The sequence below is a fragment of the Amblyomma mixtum genome, chromosome 4 (assembly GCF_055824585.1).
Source record: "Amblyomma mixtum isolate Tamu chromosome 4, ASM5582458v1, whole genome shotgun sequence".
Lineage (NCBI taxonomy): Eukaryota > Metazoa > Arthropoda > Arachnida > Ixodida > Ixodidae > Amblyomma > Amblyomma mixtum.
In genome coordinates this window covers 11,512,927-11,532,240 of record NC_143015.1, presented here as the reverse complement: position 1 = coordinate 11,532,240, position 19,314 = coordinate 11,512,927, and the positions used below count along the sequence as shown (strand labels likewise).

The following is a 19,314-nucleotide window of genomic DNA, read 5'->3' as shown; positions in this document are numbered from 1 at the left end:
CGCACGGAGCGCGCTGTCACGTGGTATTTTTTAAACTCTGCGGGCTTCCATTTTTCCCGAATAAGAACGGCCACGCTAAGTCTATCTCATTGGAAGTGCATGGGTTGGACAATATTTGTGGAGCTCCACAACGTTCCTGTTGACACCTGAATGTTTCGAGGTGTATTTAAAAAGGTAATTAATTTATCTCGACTAATTATTCAAATAGGACGAGCGAAAAAAATTGTACTCTGAATTCAGATTAACCCTAACAACATCCATGTGATTTCAGTTCTGAAGAACGCTTAGGTTTTTTCTTAAAATCTTGGTCCAAGCTAGCTGGGACAGCCTGTATATATCAGCAAGAGCTTGCAAAATGCTGAATTTCATCTACCGCAATTTCAGAAAAGCACCTCCCAAAATTAGAGAGCTACTTCACTTACATAATTAAGCAAACAAGGGAAGGGGACTGAGGGGCTCATTATAAATATGAGAGAAGCCAACAGCCACAGAAACCAAGGAGCACAGGGGATTTTTTAATTTATTTATGTTTTGTGGTGTTGATCAAGTAAGAATATTACTGTCGCTTAGAGCTAATTGATTAGAAAAGCAGTAGAAAAAGCAACCACATGCCGCCAGTTGGATACGAACACACGACCTCCGAATTACGCGTCCGGTGCTCTACCTCTCACATTTATAACGAGCCCCTCATTCCCCTTCCCTTTTTGCTTAATTGCTTAGCGAGGGCCTCGGTTCTGGCAGCCTTGATGCCTTAGGAAGTATAAGAGGGTTTTCACAAAGCTTCCACCCTCGCCGTTCGATGACGTTCTACGTCACACCAGCGGTAACTCAGGACGTTCCACGTCCGCCGCTTACGAACGTGGGTGGCGCTGATGAACACCCTCAAGGTTAGGTTATTTGTAAACATAAATACCCCCGAAAGCAGAAGGTTTGACAGCCGTCGCCGTAGCTCAGAGGTAGAGCACTGGACGCGTAATTCGGAGGTCGTGGGTTCGGATCCCACCGGCGGCATGTGGTTGTTTTTTCTACTGCTTTTCTAATCAATTAGCTCTAAGCGACAGTAATATTCTTGCTTGATCAACACCACAAAACATAAATAAATTAAAAAATCCCCTGTGCTCCTTGGTTTCTGTGGCTGTTGGCTTCTCTCATATTCACTAACGTAAGATTTGTATTGGAGTATGCCTGTGCAGTTTGTGACCCACAAACTAAAATTCTTTCAGACATGCTTAGGAAAGGTAAAAATCCATGCAGCCTGATTTGTTTCTAGTATATATAACTTTATGTCTAGTGCTACATTAGTTAAGGATGGGTTGGGATGGGAACTATTAAGCAGGCACAGAAAAAACATACTGCTGGAAATGCTCTACAGAATGTATTTTAGCATAGTTAGCGCAGCCAGGGGAACTTACTTTTTGCCTGCTCATTTTACATCTAAGAGGCGTGATCACCTATTAAAAATGAGAGAATTTAATTTTCGGACGAATGTCTTTCATTATCCATTTTTTCCAACACCATCAGAGAATGAAATCAACTACCCCAGCAATGCTGTTTCGGGTCTGTTGCTGGATGTATAGCAGCTTGCATGGTGCCATTTTTTTGCTTTGTTTTGTTGGTTGCTATTCATTAATTTGCTGCTCGCTCCGTTTTTTTGTTTTTACATTCCTATGCCATTATATGTTTCCGTCTTTCTTTCCTAACTTCAGCCCAACAGAAACAATATGCATTCTTTCCCTCCTGCAATACAGTCAGGCCCACGTATAACAATACTGGTTATAACAATATATCCGATATAACAATGGCCAGTCATGGCACCATCAGTTTTGCCATGTGTTCTATGGTAAAATAAACTGCATATAGCAATGCTGTCAAGGCACATTATTGGTTATAACAATTAAAATCTGGTAATTGAGTGTCAACCATTATAGAAGAAAAGAAAAAAAAAGAAGGAAATGCTACAACCACACCAGCAAAACCATGCTTACAACACAAAAGCGCGCACTTGTGGGGCCAACCAATGGACTAAGCTGGTGCAGCAACGCCACGAAAGCAAAAGAGGCAGGCATCATCGCGTCAGGAGAGCTGCTGCATTGGCTACGCGCACCAGGCGTACCCCCAATCAGTCGGTGCAGTGCGCGCGCATGCAGCCAGCGCAGTTTTTCTCTTGTCAGCTGTCACCGCACCCTTGGTTCTGCATGCTTCTTGAATTTCCCGCAAGAATCACTTCCGGAAAGCCAGCTTGATTCCTGTGACGTGGAGGTGCGCGAAGCTCCCAGTGGCGCAGTGATGGCGGTGCTTTGGTCATCAGTGAACACTGTTCCGGTTCCCTGAAGTTCGAATTAACGAGCTTTTACAGGCATTAGAACAATCAAACCCCTCCGGGTATTTACTATCAATAAATGCCCTGAAGTCTGTCATCTTTTCTTTTTGTCGGCACAACCCTGTTATAAAAATTATTGGTTATAACAATGGCATTTCCATGGCACTTGAATACTGTTATAAGTGGGCTTGACTGTAATGCCTTCAGCCGCTGCAGGTATTCTGAATAAAATCATCATCATCATCACCCTGACTACATCCACTGCAAGGCAAAGGCCTCTCCAGTATCATAGTCACAACTATGAAGTTTTCAGGGAACATGTGTTTCTGTGTGCTGATTCAAAATATGCCATTTAATTTTACGTAAAACAAGTGCTTGTACACTTACATAGTATGCAATGTAACTTGTTGCCGAGTGCTTTTAAGAAATTTTACTGCAAGGACCTTGTTAAAATGCATGCCATTACTTTTTTGTGAGACCAAGGCATACAATAAGGGCAAAATTATCACCCTGCCTATCATAAGAGCTCAATCATAGTGTTTTAAAGTTGCCACGCGGGCTAATGACATCCTAGTTGAAATCAAGAGGAAGAAGTGGGCTTGGGCAGGGCATGTAATGCGAAGGGAAGATAACCGCTGGTCTTTTTAAGGGTAACGGAGTGGATTCCAAGAGAAGGCAAGCGCAGCAGGGGGCGGCAGAAAGTTAGTTGGGCGGATGAGATTAAGAAGTCTGCAGGTTACAAGGTGGCCGCAACTGGCGAAGGACAGGGTTAATTGGAGAGACATGGGAGAGGCCTTTGCCCTGCAGTGGGCGTAGTCAGACTGATGATGATGATGATGACTTTAGAAACAGGAATACGTACAAACCTTTCTTCCCGTTTATGAAATGGCAACTACAAAACGCCATAACTGATGTCCTATAATAGGCAGGATGATCATTTTACCCTCACAGCATGCTTGAAGGCACGCAATCAGGCATGCGTTACAGCATGCACCAGTGGCACGCAATCCGGCAAGGTTCGTTAAGCACAATTTCCTAAAAGCTCTCGGCAAAAACTTAACACACTACATGAGTGCACAAACACTAGTTATACAAGAAATTAAATGAATATTTGGAATAAGCATACATGTTCTCTAAAAAAATTTCATAGTTGTGACTGCATTAATAAATATTTTTTTCTGAGACCAGCTTCCCCCATTAAGGGGGAAGAGGGTCTTAGAAATGAATTTTTACTAATGAAGTCACAAGCATGAAATCTTCAGGGAACATGCATTTTTGCTTGCTCATTCCAAATACGCAATTGAATTTCATGTACAACAAGTCCTTGTGCACTTATGCAATCTGTTAGATAACTTTTGCCAAGAAGTTGAAAGAAATTCTACTGCAGGAAACTTGTTACATTGCATGCCATGGGTTTCCCTTGACATCAAGCTATGCAATAAGGGTGAAATTATCATCCTGCCTGTTATAGAAGACGACTTATAGGATTTTGAAATCATCAGTTCCTTTTCGTTTGTGAAGTGGCAAATTCAAAAACCCTGTAACTGAACTTCTATGATAGGCAGGATAACAATTCTGCCCTTATTGCATAGTTTGATATCAAGACAAGTCAGTGGCATGCGTCCCAGCAAGTTTCCTGCAGCAAAATTTATTGAAGGCTCTTGGCAAAAATTCAGTAGGGTAAGAGTGTGGGCTAGTTGGTGACTGCTTGTGTGTCCTCGTTCTTCGTCGTGTGTCTTGCTGGTTTGCGCTGGTATCTATATGTCTCGGCAAAAAGTTGCATAACATATGGCATAAGTGCACAAGGACTTGTTTTACTTAAAATTAAATTACATATTTGGAATCAGCATGCAAAAGTATATGTTTCTTGAAGATTCCATTATTGTGACTTCATTAAGAAAAATGTTTTTTCTAAGACCTGCTCCCCCCCCTATCAAGCGTACAGTGCACAAATTCTGAGTGCCTGGCCACTGTGGAGAAGTTCTCACCCTGAGCTTTCCCACTGCCATGCTGTGTCTCCAGGTGTGGTGCTCCAGGTGCCAGATGCTGATGGCTGACGCCTGCACCGACACCAGAAAAGGGCACGGATCTGCCTGCACCAGGTACGTCGCTGTCACAGCCTGCTCCTGCTCGCACTGGGGGAGAGAGAGAGAGGTTGCGCTGCAGCTTCCATGGTGAACAACAAGGGAAATGCCCAAGCGCTCTGCCTACACTGCAAACAAGCGTGACGCTAATAAATTTAGAGACGCACTCATCGAACATTACAGCACATGGAAAATCAACCTCATGCTTTGATTTTTACCACTTATTCTTCTTGTTACTACTGCCTCCTGTAGCCTATCCGCCACCATGTATTGATTAGAACTGCATCTTAACATTTCGCACTGTACTCCAGTTTTTTTTTGCATTGAATTGTGCTGTATGTTACTGTGTTAACATTGTTATTCTCTTTACATTGTATTTCAACTGTTCTTCCCCCCCCCCCCCCCCCCCCCCCTTATGTATTGCCCGCAAAGGGCCTTTAAGGGTACAATGAATGAATGAATGAGTGAATGAATGAGTGAATGAATGAATGAATGAATGAATGAATGAATGAATGAATGAATGAATGAATGAATGAATGAATGAATGAATGAATGAAAGCAGTCACAGCTCTGGTTGGAATGAAACATCTGCGTTTTACAAAAAGAGATGCACTGAAGCAGGGGAACCATACTAGGCCCTAGTCCTATTTTTATCTCCCAAAGAAATGCGCCTGAAGTCGCACTGACGAATGAGAAATTTTTAACTGGAGGCCATGTTGAGCCCAACACCTTTGGAGTAAAAGCTTAATGCACTGAACCACTGAACTGGAGTTACAGGATGTGCAATGTGAGAATGTAGCGATACGCCAGACAAGACACAGCTGAGTTCCCTTACGTGACACTACGCCACCTGAAACAATCGGACTCTGTGCTTGCGAGGGAGAAGCTGTGACAGTGTGCTCCCATTCGTCACTTACACTGCGTCATCTTTCTCTTTCTACATCCATTCTTTCCCTTTGCTGCCAAGCTTCGCTACTTCTCCCTCTCAACACTGGCAACAGCAACACGTACACTCTGGCACACCACTTTCTAGGAAATTCACGCACAGCTCAGAAAGCAGTCACGAATGTCGTAGAATTAGGGGCTTGTGAAAATTTAGACCCTTCGCAAACAAACTAGCAGTGTTCTGTCATCATACACTGATCAATCATCCCACGAGGCAAAACAGAAAAATGGTACCGCACCGCTGGCCTAGTCGTTTGAGCACCTTAAGTGACAAAACTGGCCCAGTGGTATCACTATAGTATATACTAACTGGTGGGAGTTCCACATCAAGCATGTAGCGAAACTGTGATACAGTTTGCCCAAAAGGCATCTATGTAAAGCATACTGACCACCTTGCATGTAAGCTTCCTTCCTGACCATGCAGCGGTCAGCTTTCAACAGAGTACCCCCAGTTCTCACAACTTCATTGCACTGACTGCTGTGAAGACTAGCCGGACGGGATTCCCGAAACACTGTTGTGTACTGACCGAGGAGGTGACCCTAATGCCTGGCAGCCACTTCTGGAACACCACTCAGCGTTACGCCGAATGCGCATTCCATGCCTCAGCGGGGCTGCACATGCTGGGAAACATGCACTGATACCACACACCAGCAAACAGCAGGTTTGTGGGAAACCAAGAATTTCAGAAGAAGAATTTACCGCCTAATGCCAAAGAGCTCCTGTACAAAACTAACATTAGACCAGTACTTGAATATGCTTGTTGGAACCCTTGGCTGCTGGTAGATATTTACAAGATTGAAAGGATCCAGAACCTGGCTGTGCGATTTGTTAATGCCAACGATTCCAGAAATTTTAGCATCTCCGTTGCAAAGAATAACCTTGGATGGGAATCACTCCAGCAGCGAAGGAAACTTCTTAGACTAAAATTTCTCCACAGTGTCTTTCACAATAAGACTGGTATTGACAGGGAGCATTATCTGCGACATCCCGATTATGTCTCACCGCGTCTTGATCATGCCTTTAAAATTAAAGAGATCAGGTGTAAAACGAACTTCTTCAAGGTGTCCTTCTTCCCCCAAACAATTCGCGAATGGAATGAACTCCCCCATGAGATTGCTACCATTACCTCCACTGATGTTTTTTTTTTTTTCCTCACTGCGAAATATGCATTGTAATTAAGCCCTTGTTTCTTCAATGATTGTATAAGTATTGCCTGTATGCTTGTTTGATTGTAAATTCAGTTTCTTGCCAATTTTCTTTTTATCTGCATTTCCTGCTTTTTGACTGTGTTTGAACCATCTTCCCCCCCACTGTAATGCCTCACGGCGCTGTGGGTACAGTAATAAATAAATAAACAAAAGCACCAGGTAATGATAGATATATGTGAACAAGAATTGATAAAAAAATCCTTTCTGGTGTCAAACCCCAACTGCTACTGGACATAAATTACTTGCATATTCTTGTTCCAAACATTCTTCCATGCTTCCAATATTTCAAGAAAAGTTTTTTTTTGTCGTTTTTGTTTTCTGAACCAATAGAAAGCTTTGGAAATTTTACGTCTCTAACTGCGATACGAAGGCACCTCTCCTGTGAACCCAACCTTACACAACTGGAAGTCACTCTTGATGGAACAGCGCAAAACATCGGGACAAGAGACAAGCGCTGTTGAAAAGAGCCCGAGGTACTAGAAATGAAATCAGCCAGGACAGCAGCTTGGGCATGTTGGTTATTCATTCTTGATGGAACAGCGCAAAACATCGGGACAAGAGACAAGCGCTGCGCTGTTCCATCAAGAATGAATAACCAACATGCCCAAGCTGCTGTCCTGGGTGGAAGTCACTGAAATGAGCAACCATAGAAGATGTTGCAGTGAAATTACAAGAAATATAATGTTAGGAGAAGGTAAGTGACGCCAACCAAGTAAAATACAGGAAAAAACACGATGTTTCGGGACCGGCTCGGCCCCTTCTTCACGGTGTGACTACGGGCGAGCGCAGCTTGGCTTTTTAAGCCCCTGTGTGGAGGACCTGCGGGTCAATGGCCGCAGCCCATGGACGTAGGATGAGGGGAGAGTCCCCAGGGAACGATTAACATTCTCTCGTGTTTGCTGTATGTGCCACGACTCGAGTAGAAGCCTCCTGCGTGGGTTAGCTTCCGTTTCCAATACAATGGTGCTGTCGAAGTCAATTGGGTGGTCACACCCTTCACAGTGTTCGGCCACGGCGCTGCGTTGACGATTCATGTGACGGACGTCCGCTTTGTGTTGGTTCATCCTTTCCGCGAGCCGGTCCCGAAACGTCGTGTTTTTCCTGTATTTTACTTGGTTGGCGTCACTTACCTTCTCCTAACATTAAATTTCCCAACCAGACAGACTTCTGTCGAATGTTTTCTTTTAAGAAATATAATGGATCAATAGTACCTCACACAGCAGACAATCCAAAGCAAGTTTATCGACACAAACAGGCCACTGGCGAATTATCTGGATGAAGCCTTTTGTGCATCACGTGTTCCTCTTTTGCCTGCTTTCAGGATATTTCCATGCACTCAAAATCATGTACGGGCTGTTCCTCCTTTATGCAGCAAAGCAAAGGCTCTTCAGTATCATTTACTTCACTGCTCTTTTGTCACAGTGGATCATCGTGACTCACGCTATACTTTATCTCACAACTTGGGCATAGATAGTACAGTGGAGACTAGGAGCGCGACACAGTGCATTCCAAATATATGCACTCTGTTCTCAAGCGCACGTCAGCCAGCCTGACAAGTCCAGAAGCTGCCGTCTTGCCCTCGTAGCTTCGACTCAACTACAAACAACCTGTGAGATGGGGTGTAGACAACAAGTTAGGCAAGCGCAAACACATATACACAATAATCATGTGGAAGAACAGAGCAAAGAGCATTGGTCCAGCAAAATCAAGATCAACAACAATCGCAACTCATCCGACACTTGGCGAAGTTCGCTGAAAGGCCTCCATGAAAGCCCAAGTGAAAAAAGTCATGAATTATCTAAAAATGAAACCTCTTCATCAACTAATGCCAATGAAGGCTGGCTGACACACTGTGACTGCTTCTTTCTGATGAAATAAGCTTCCATTATTCCCCTGGTCATTTTATCCTGTTTTTAAAAACAAAAATTTTGTTTCGCCACCGGGATAAAATGACCAGGGGAATACTAATGGAAGCTTATTTCATCAGAAAGAAGCAGTCACAGTGTGTTAGCCAGCCTTCATTGGCATCAGTTGATGAAGAGGTTTCATTTTTAGATAATTCATGACTTTTTTCACTTGGGTTTTCATGGAGGCCTTTCAGCGAACTTCGCCAAGTGTCGGATGAGTTGCGATTGTTGTTGATCTCGATTTTGCTGGACCAATGCTCTTTGCTCTGTTTTTCCACATGATTATTGCGTATATATGTTTGCTCCTTTCAATAAAAAAGTCAGTTTCGAGTCGGCGCTTGTCTGTGTAGTCTTCATGCTTCGTCCTTGGTCTTCTTCTTCTCGCTGTGCCCTCCCATGATCAATTTTATGGCTTTACTTTCATTTCCTTTTTCCCGCTCCACCAGAGCATCTGTCACAGAGAGCGATGATTCGTGGTGAAAACAAGATGTGCAAACCCTCATGGAACACATGTAGTGCTAGCCTGTCGTCTTGCCTTTTCCACTCGCCCATGTTTTTGTGGGTGCGTTCTCTCAGATGAAGCGTATGGGGTACCACCATTTTCTGACGTGCAAGCATGCAGCCTTGAGGTCAAGGCATGCAATGACATGGCAAAAAAGACGGCATGAAAGAATGTTAATGCTGCGAGTGACTGCTTCACGAAACACAGGAGTAGAACTGCCTGGAAAGCAGTGAGATGATAATAAAAACAATGACAAATGGCTTTTGCAAGTGACAGCTCTACTGACACATGTTCTGTTCCAGTGTCCAGTTGTGAGTCAGAACTTGCGTCATCCTTTTCTAGTAGGAGACCACAGAAAGACGAAAAATGACATAGCACATAAGTCACTGTCGTTGTCCCTGCTACATGTCAGTAAGCGCTGCTAAGCAATCCGTGATCTAGATTTGAAAGCCCCTTAAGATACATGTGTTAAAGAAAAAAAAAAAAGCCAACAGCCACTGAAACCGGGGTCACATGGAGAAGTGTGTCTAGTTTGTTTTATGGAGGAGTAAATTGGTAAATTAAGTGCGTAATCATTTCTGATAGATGATAGGTATCCTCGATCTTATTCTTATTTTCCACTTATAATGATTTAAACTTATACAACAGCTGCAGCTGTTAAAAGTATACGGGTGTATCTCATTGGTACTCACCTATAGGACAGAAACAGAGGACAAAGAAAAGGGTTCAACTGAAGTTAAGGACAGCACAGCAAGCTATGGAAAGGAAAATGATAGGTGCAATGCTAAGAGATTGGAAGAGGGCGGAGTGGGTGAGGGAACAAACGGGGGTTAATGACATCCTAGTTGAAATCAAGAGGAAGAAGTGGGCTTGGGCAGGGCATGCAATGTGAAGGCAAGATAACCGCTGGTCCTCAAGGGTAACGGAGTGGATTCCAAGAGAAGGCAAGCGTAGCAGGAGACGGCAGAAAGTTAGGTGGGAGGATGAGATTAAGAAGTTTGCGGGGATAGGGTGGCCGCAACTGGCGAAGGACAGGGTTAATTGGAGAAGAGACATGGGGGAGGCCTTTGCCCTGCAGTGGGTGTAGTCAGGCTGATGATGATGATGACGACGACCATATTTTGTTCATCTGTGGTCATTTGTGAATGTGATACTTTGCTTCAAAAATCTGAACAATTCAGGCATTTCAAAAACTTGGGGGCTTTCTTCACCACATTCATAAAGAAGAAAATGCGACAGCATTTAGATTGCCTGTTATAGTGTCGATTCTATTGCCCTTCTATTACCCTTATTCTATTGCCTTATTCTATTGGTTCTATTGCCCTTATACGGTGGTCAGGTTGCCACCTGCTACAGCGGGCAGTATGTGATGACATCACAAGGTCATTTGACCTCTCTCGACTATGCAGAGAATTTCAAGACAGAGAAGCTGGAAATTTTTTGTGAGACGACCACCTAAATGCTGTCGCATTGAGAGAAGCGGCCAAGACTGAGTGTGCATACCTTTAAAGTACAGAAGAAGAACAGGGGATTCCGTGTGCCCAGCAATGAGCCTTGGTGGCAGGCAGCAGCATTACACGTGTTCTGCTCGTCCACACAGCTTCGCTCAGCTCCATCACAGTCTTCGTCACACCAGCTACCGACACCCTCGTCACCACAGAGCACGTTTGAGCCAAGGTGTTTGGAGTTGAGCTGTCCCTCCTCGGCATGACAAGCCGCGTCCCTTCCACACGCCTCGTCCGAGAACTGGGAGATGCCCGAGAGTGCTTCCAGAGAAGCTGACGGAGAACATCGGTGCGCAGGGGGCGAATTTCTTGCAGCGTCAGTGTCCCTCCTAGCCAAGGAGTGCGTAGGGATGCATTCCAGCTTGCGTGAATCCGACACCATCTGTCCTTGATTTAAGAGGCTGGGACTGCCACATTCGGACCCATCCTCTTCCTCGCAAGACCGGTCTTCCTGGAAGGAGCTTGCCGAGTAGAAGGCTGGGGCTTGCCGTTCAGCGAATGCACTTTGCACTGCCTCCTGAGTTGAAGAGTGAGGTCTGTCGACTATTCCAGACCTGCCAACGGTTGCAGTCCTACAGTTCGAAGCGTTCCCTGCAGTGGCCGGTTTGGCAGGGCCGTTGAAGGTGCACTCTTCCGACCACTCATCGAACATGCCTTCCAGCTCCGTAGGATCCAGCAGCTCCGCCGCTTCGGAGTTGACTGCCGGTGCTTCATTGCTGCCCGAGGGATCGGCAAAGAGCCTCTTTGCAACACTTCTTGAAGAAGGGTGAGACAGACCAGGGACGGTCCCTTCTTGTGCATGCTCATGGGCAGCAGGCAGAGATGCTGGGCAGGAGGTGCCTTCGGCAATGGGACGGGATGAGGGTGAAGTGGGCCTTGAAGCAGGGTCTGCAGTGCCTTCTGAGGAACCCCCTGGCGCGTTGTAGTGGGCCCGCAGGGAGGACAACAAATCAGTGCTAGGGCAGCTATCACTCTCTGCATCCAACTGCAAACCCTGTGCCTCAGTCAGCACGCCCTCTCGTCCACAGCACAGAGCCAAAGGCAGTGGAGGTCCAGGTGCAGGGGCCAGTACGGATGCTTGCACTTCCGGAATGCCAAGGTCATCTGCAGCATGGAGGCAATACACACAGAAACCATTCAACATTAGTCAGAGTACGCTAGCACTATACTCTGTTTCATACATAGCAGGCAACACACTGCGGAGGTTGCTGAAGTAGTGCGTCCGGGAAACCATATTACTCAGCCATGTATCATTCGTTCTTCTCGAAACTCCGGTCATGGTTTGGACGAATACAAAGAGCGGTATGACACGATGTGGTAGCATTGAAAATCATGGTCGAAGTGGTGAGGCGCTCAGTGTTCGGGCTCTCTGGCCATAATTCTCACGGAGTGTGACATACTTTTTGGGTGCGGATTCAGTAAAAGCGATTCGCCTCTACCAACTGCATATCATACCGCCACGTGTAATTTTTGCTTCTCGAAATCTCAACGAGTCACAGGACAAAAATGTGGCAGTAGGTAAAACGAATTCCGGGAGGTGCCAGTCACGGCACTTAAGATTTGTCGCAACGAAATATGCTTGTGTTCTCTTTGGTTGTATGGCGAACTACTTTTTGGCTGCGGACTTAGCCTGCGCGAACAGGCACGCTAGCTTTGGCAGCGTTGCCTGCTATGTATGAAACGGAGTGTAGATGGGTCCCTAGTGAAAAGCTGTTATGTCCAGGTGAAGCTCAAAGTAACTTGGGTAAGCTTGGGTAATCTTGGAGGAGCGTCACACCAGCTACAGTTAGTGGTAGGAGGACATTACGCTAGAAGCAAAAGAAGACAAGACGAAGAGCAAGAGATGCGGTCGCAAGGGATATTGACAACCAAATACACCTTCTAAGCACATAACATTGTCTGCGTTGATTTTTTATGTAATTTTAAGTTATTGCAAAAAATGTATTTTTCCATGGCATCAATTGTTAATTTTTACTCTGCCCTAGCATCTTTGGACACGCGTCGTGCTAACATACATACAACAAGTAGTAACTCATGGAACATACCATGTTTTCGCACCAACTACAAATTACAAATGTTGTCTTATAATCTGCCCCATGTTTTAAACACAAACACATATCAGCATGCAACGGGATATAAAAAAGCTGAGCTGCGGAAATATTTTGTTCAAATGTCATTCTATGCCTCCACTTCTTGATTGCTGAACATTTGGTTGAGTGTTAATGTATTTTTCTTTCAACACATCTATGACCATCTCAGTGTTCTCATCTTTTTTTCTGCATCATTCGAGTCAGTGTATATATGTGTCGAGTGTTTTCTGTATTTAATCTACTACTCTATGTGTGACTGATTTTGGAAAATTTCTTCTGTCGCTCGTGTGCTACTGCTTGTAGGCGCTTCCTGGACCCAGTAAAGCTGCCCAGGCAGCTTTTAGCCAGGAAACTCTCAAGTTGAACTTGGAAAATAAACTTATTGACTATTATAGACGAATGAAATGTGCAGTGCATTAAACGGCAAATCATGGATGTGCACGGTCAGCTGAACAGCAACGCAAAAGAAGAGAGTGCCAGTGTGAGTCAACCGGTCCAGTGGACATCGCGAGGCAGTAAGCTGAAGCAGAGCGGCGAAGAAAGTTTAAACTTCCTAAACAGGATGCAGAAACAAACGAAGAGTGAAAAAAGATGAGGCATATGATAAGTCGCCGGAGGAACGTGCAGTCGAGAGGAGACCAAAAGTGGCTTCAGAAACTGCCGAACATGGGGAACGGCGACTTGAACAACAACAAGCTAAGGAACAACTGTAAGAACATTTGGGAGCAACTCAAAATTTCAAGCTGATAAAAAGCTGAACAAAGATAAACAAAGCTAAACAAACACAAATACGCTAGCACACATAAGTTACATTTCGCTTGAACAGTTAAACTGGGGGCCAATTTTTTATTTTGCTGATTACATTGGGATAACAATTTCCGTAGTTTCAGGGCTAAAAGTTGTGTTTTTATTCCTTCACAAGTTATCACCACTGTAACATATAAGCAGTGCTATCCACACACACAATTTTATAAGTATAAGCGCAAGCTCTGCAAGGCGGTTGCGCATCTCATACTTGGGACAACTCTGACAACTTTGCATGCAATTTGTCGTTGCTTCCCTTTTTATCTTTCAGCTATTTGCTAGCTCTAATGCTTGCATGCTGTTCATTTGCAATTTGCAACACCTGAAGGATAGCAGGGACATCAACCAGTGGCTGCAGGAAAGGGCAAACAATACTAAAAGTGAAATTCATTTAATTTATTGGGGTTTAACGTCCCAAACCGACTCAGGCTATGAGAGACACCGTAGCGAAGGGCTCCAGAAATTTCGACCACCTGGGGTTCCTTAACGTGCACTGACATCGCACAGCACACGGGCCTCTAGAATTTCGCCTACATCGAAATTCGGCCACCGCGGCCAAGATCGAACCCGCGTCTTTCGGGTCAGCAGCCGATCGCCGTAACCACTGAGCCACCGTGGCGGGTACTAAAAGTGAAAGGCACACCCTCTGCGTCATGCGCAAATGTCACGGCATCGGCCGTGGATCTTTGCAAACGAACCTGACAGCAGACAAGGTTTATCGGCTACTTTTAATAAGCATTCCAGCGTCCCTTTACCATCAACCGTAGATGCCCACACACTAATCTCTGCATTTCTGCTAAGTGCAAGCTGAACCTGGGAGAGCTTCCAGCAAAGAGTACAGACTCCCATACAAGGGATCTGGAATGCGCTTCAAGCGTTGTAGTTAAACGTGCTCAGCACTTACTTATCAGTTTTGCGGACAGTATGACATGCACAGAGCAGAGCACGTCAGAAAACTCATGGGAGTTAAGACATCCTAACTGAAATTAGGAAGAAAAAATGGGCACGGGCAGGGCATGCAATGCGAAGGCAAGATAAATGACGGCCTCTTGGGATAACCAAGTGGGTTCCAATAGAGGGCAAGTGTAGCAATGGACAGCAGAGTCAAGTGTTCCCCCCCCCCCTAAAAAATTCCTGGCTATATGCTAGCACATTTTCCCGTCTTGCCTGTCTCAGGATTTGTCTATTTTTATTTATTTACAATTCCCCTGAAGACCCACTGAGGGGTATTACAAAAGGGGAGGGACATCACTGTACACTCACAGAGAACAGAGGATAAAAATGGCACAAAATGCATAAGAATTATCAATGGATGCAAAGGCTCTTGGATGCTGATTTCTCCATTAAGTGGCTAAAAACAGAGGTGAGAATTTGAACAAGTTAGCCCTGGAATGTGGTACACATAATCTGAGTGGGTGGTCAGTGCACCGAGATATAGGTATGTGAGGCAGGGCGAATCTGTCCAAGTCTAGAAGTGCTAGTGCTGTGGCAGAGTTTGAAGAAAAGTACTGAAGTAAAGATATGCGTCTTTGTTGATGAAGTGTTTGAAGACTCAAATATTCAGGGGCCACTCTGACGATCTAAAGTGAGCGAGGCGAAAGCCTTTCCACGCAACCTGCCGTAGGCACACAGAAGGCGGCTATGGGGTGACTTGGATTGGATAGTCATGACTAGAGGCCGGATTTTTAGGCACTAAAAAACACGTTTTAGGCGCCATAAATAGGCGGCTAAAATTGCATTTTAGGCAACTAACGAAGAAAAATAGGCACTATAAACTTTATCAAAAGTGCACACAGTTCCGAACTTCAGCGCGCAATATCTGCCATAAAATAAAACAAAAACAAAGCAGGAATCATTTGGGACCTTAAGCAAGGTGCGAACATTAGAAGTCGTTTTTTTGTTTGAGTCATTTGCTCTATGGTCTGAGTGCACGAATGCGTTTTCGTATGCACGGATGACTCCCAGTTGTCTAGTGTGGCCTGCTCCAACAAGATTACAGCCAAATGCCATTTGATGAAGATGGCATGCGGCTGGGGCACAAGGAGTGAAAATAAGGGAGGTTACCCAGGTGGAAATTTTAATCAGTTAAACTGTTTCCAGCAGGTTTATGGAACATTGTACAGTTGGTTTCAATTAGAACCAATGGGAATTATTTGGATGAACCTGTAACTTACTCAGTATGCTTTCCGAAATGGGGTGCCATCTGGTCAACTACCACTTTAACAGCCAAAGTCATCAACAAGCTGCCACGATAAAATGGCAGAAAATAGGAAAAAGGTTGCTTCGATATTTTCGGCTGACGTGGTTGGTATTGTGTACGCAGCCGGCGTAGGTGCAGTGTTCACCACAGCCAACTGACGAGGTCATCTGATGTTGCCACGTGTGTGTTCTACTCAAAACCGAAATGGATTCGAAAGCAAACAATCTGAAAACAAAACCACAGCGTATTTCAGGCCCCTTTTCTGTAAAATAGGGCATTTTTAGGCACCGACGTCGGATATAGACATTTATAGGCACTGACACCCAAAATAGGCATTTATAGGCACTATAAAAAAAGTATTAAACATATTGTCAACAGCTAATTCGTGCTCATATGTAAAAATGGTGCGCCTACAAAGCGTTGAAAAAAATAGGCATTTGCCTAAAATCCGATCTCTAGTCATGACTAATTAGTCATGACCCAGGACTAATTAGTCATGACTGGTTACTGACTAACTAGTCATGACTAATTAGTTAATGACTAACTAGTCATGATTCGTTAATGACTAAACAGTCATTAACTAACTGGTCATGACTAGTTAGTCATGGCCAATTAGTTGATGACTAACTAGTCGTGATTTGTTAATTTATTTATTGGAAATACCTGCAGCGCCCGTAGGCATTATTGCAGGGGGGGGGGGTGAGAATACAGAACAGAAGAATAGGCCAGAAGAAAAAGAGAAAAAAAAAGCAAAACAACAAGGCATGACACAGCAAGTACAAAATGAATGAAATATGAAACAACAAAAAGACATGACGAAAAAAAGAAAGGGGAAAAAAAGAAAGCCAACTGCGCACTCATACATCCGACAGCAACGCGTGGAACATAGGTTTGGAACGGCACTCAACAATTTCATGGGGCAGGCGATTCCAGTCATGAATGGTAGATGGGAAAAATGCGTTTTGATAAGTGTTAGTTTTGCATTTCATTTCTCTAATCTTCCACCCATGGTCAAGTCTGTTTGACCTGAAATGCAGTGGAAGCAAATAATTTTCTTTATCTATTTTTATTTTTCGGTGAAAGATTTTATACAGCATTTCTAACCGGGAGTTGGTACGGCGTTTCCGTAACAGCTCCCATCCCAGTGTTAGTTTAATGTTAGTAACACTGCTGTTAAAATCATAATTACTTGAGACAAACCGAGCGGCAAAGTTCTGAATATGCTCAAGCATGTCTGTTAAATTACAAGCATACTCCAATATTGGCCGAATATAGGTGAAATATAGAAGCTCTTTAACCTTTAGTGGTGCCATTTTAAAATTTCTTAGAAAATTTAGCATGCCATAAGCTTTAGCAGAAACGCGCTTGACGTGCTCATTCCAGGTGAGATTGGACGAAAAGTAAACGCCAAGGTATTTATGGTGTGAAACTCTAGAAAGTCGGGTAGAATCTAGTTTGTATTCAGCCAAGAAAGGGTGATGCTTGCGCGTGAAAGAAATAAACTGACATTTTATTGGGTTCAGAAACATCTGCCACTTCAAACACCATTGTTGTATGCGGCCCAAGTTGCACTGCAAATGACAGGAATCTGAAGAACTGTTAATAACATGGCAGATAACACAATCGTCAGCATATAAACGTATTTTACAGGTCATATATTTAGAAATGTCATTAATATAAACTAGAAACAGCAGAGGTCCTAAAACAGACCCCTGCAGTACCCCCGAAGATACAGGAACATAATCAGACTGGGACCCATTAATCAACACACGTTGTTTGCATCCCTGCAGGTAACACTGAAGCCAGTTTAGAAGGGAAGTTGGAATCTTGGTCAAAGATAATTTAAACAGTAGCAAATCATGAGGTACCAAATCAAACGCTTTCTTGAAATCTAAAAAATGACTAAAAAATGACTAACTAGTCATGACTAATTAGTTGATGACTGGTTAATGACTAGGTAGTCATGACTTATGACTAGTAATGACTAGTTATGACTCACTTCTGATGTAACGGACGGACGGAGTCGTGGTCGCGAGTATGAGCCATTAAAGGCTTTCGCCTTAAAAACTTTGAGAACTCTGTAACAGTGCCGTGTGTATAGTTGCTCGTTATCAAACGAATCGCACAATTCTGCAATGCTTCTAGGGACTGTGCTAAATAACCCTGATGCAGATTCCCAATAATGGAGGCATATTCCAGCTGAGGTCCGACTGGAGTGCCAGCGCAGCGTGTTTTTTGATTTACTCCTCGTGTTTTTCTCACCTTGCTGGTGATGATTTCCATGTGCTGACTCCATGTTAAGTTAGCCAGCATGACGACACCGAGGCATTTGAACTGCTGTTCAATGGCAGCACTGTTGATAATTTAAGAAAATTGTATGTTGGAGCAATGTGTAGTGAACGTCATTACCTGGGTTTTATTAACGTTAATCTGCATTGGCTAATGTCACATCACAGTAATAATGTATTCAGATCCTCCTGTGGAAGATGAGAATCGTTAGGTTCATTAACCTGATGATAAGTGATACAGACATCTGCATAAAGATGAATGTGTGATGAGACTGGGGATATCATTAATGTACAAGAGGAATAGCATTGGACCTAAAACAGATACCTGAGGAACTTCAGTATTGTGAGACATTCCAGCGGCTAAAAAGACAGGGACGAAGGTAGACGAGACAGGATGAATGCCAGTTCCGGCATACTAGCAATAGTACTGGCAACCAACTAGCCCAGCTTTCTGCTCCACATTTAACAGCAGTAGTGGATGAAACGTTATCTAGTAGAACAGCTTGTGATCTTTGCACTGAAAAAAATTCTGGATCCAACATAGAATGTTTTCATTCAGATTACAAGTAGGCAGTGATAGGAAACAAGTCGAATGCTTTCAAGAAATCTGTGAACACAGCATCAATCTGACCTAATGAAGAGCCGCGTGAGTATCAGTGATGAGTTCAAAAAGCTGCACTGAAGAAGCATCGTCCTATCTACTCCTTCTTCTTGTGAATGCATCCTTTTCTGCTGGTTTTTCCGTGATCAAAAAGCTGTGTTTCAGAGGATTTCCCACGATGAAAGACATGCTGGTTTGGAAAAAGCAGTGTTACTTACTATGTGCTACATAATATTACTGTACAGAATGTGCTCAAGGATTTCACATGGCACTGACGATAATGACATCAGTATGCAGTAATTACAGTCATCGAGATTGCCAGATATACGTAGTTGCTTTATCGAGTGCATAAAATGAGTGTATTTTGTCTTTTGTACAATGCCACCAGTATACTATCTTGTCATTTTCGTTAATATGCCTGGAAACTGTGCATGATTTTTGACATTGTATTCAATTCAAACTTGAGTCCACTTCTGTAATCGTCCTTTCAAAGGCTACCCATGCCAGTAAATAGGCAAGTAAGTAAGTAAATAAATAAATAAATAAAAAATAAAAGTTCTTCCTACTGCCCCCTCTGCAGCTGCATGCTTCAGTCCAGGTTGTTTCTGATGGTTGTTTTGATGCAATTTGGACTTGTTTCCGTGGCTGACACTGCTTATGTTACGTTTGTTTTTATGTATACCATCCCCCACTGTAATGCCACTTGGCACTGTGGGTAAATAAATAAATAGTTAGGGCATACATGTGCCCAGATAGCAAACTGCTGCTGCAATCACATCAAACAGAAAAACAAAGAATCAGCAAAGTGCGAAATGTATGGGGTGACACTTGCAAGCTGAAAGGAGCTGGAACAATACAT

At 43.8% G+C, this 19,314-nt stretch overlaps 1 protein-coding gene across 2 annotated transcripts in view; it reads right to left on the bottom strand.

Annotated features, from left to right (window-relative positions):
• Positions 1–19,314, bottom strand: part of LOC149345700 (uncharacterized) — a 63,323-nt gene that overhangs the window by 39,363 nt on the left and 4,646 nt on the right. For both annotated transcript variants that reach the window (XM_089586204.1, XM_089586205.1), the window contains exons 4-5: positions 10,471–11,576; positions 4,309–4,455 (exon numbers count right to left, since the gene is read on the bottom strand). In XM_089586204.1, the coding sequence (XP_089442330.1) occupies positions 4,309–4,455; positions 10,471–11,576 (1,253 nt within the window). The remainder of the gene's footprint in view (positions 1–4,308; positions 4,456–10,470; positions 11,577–19,314) is intronic.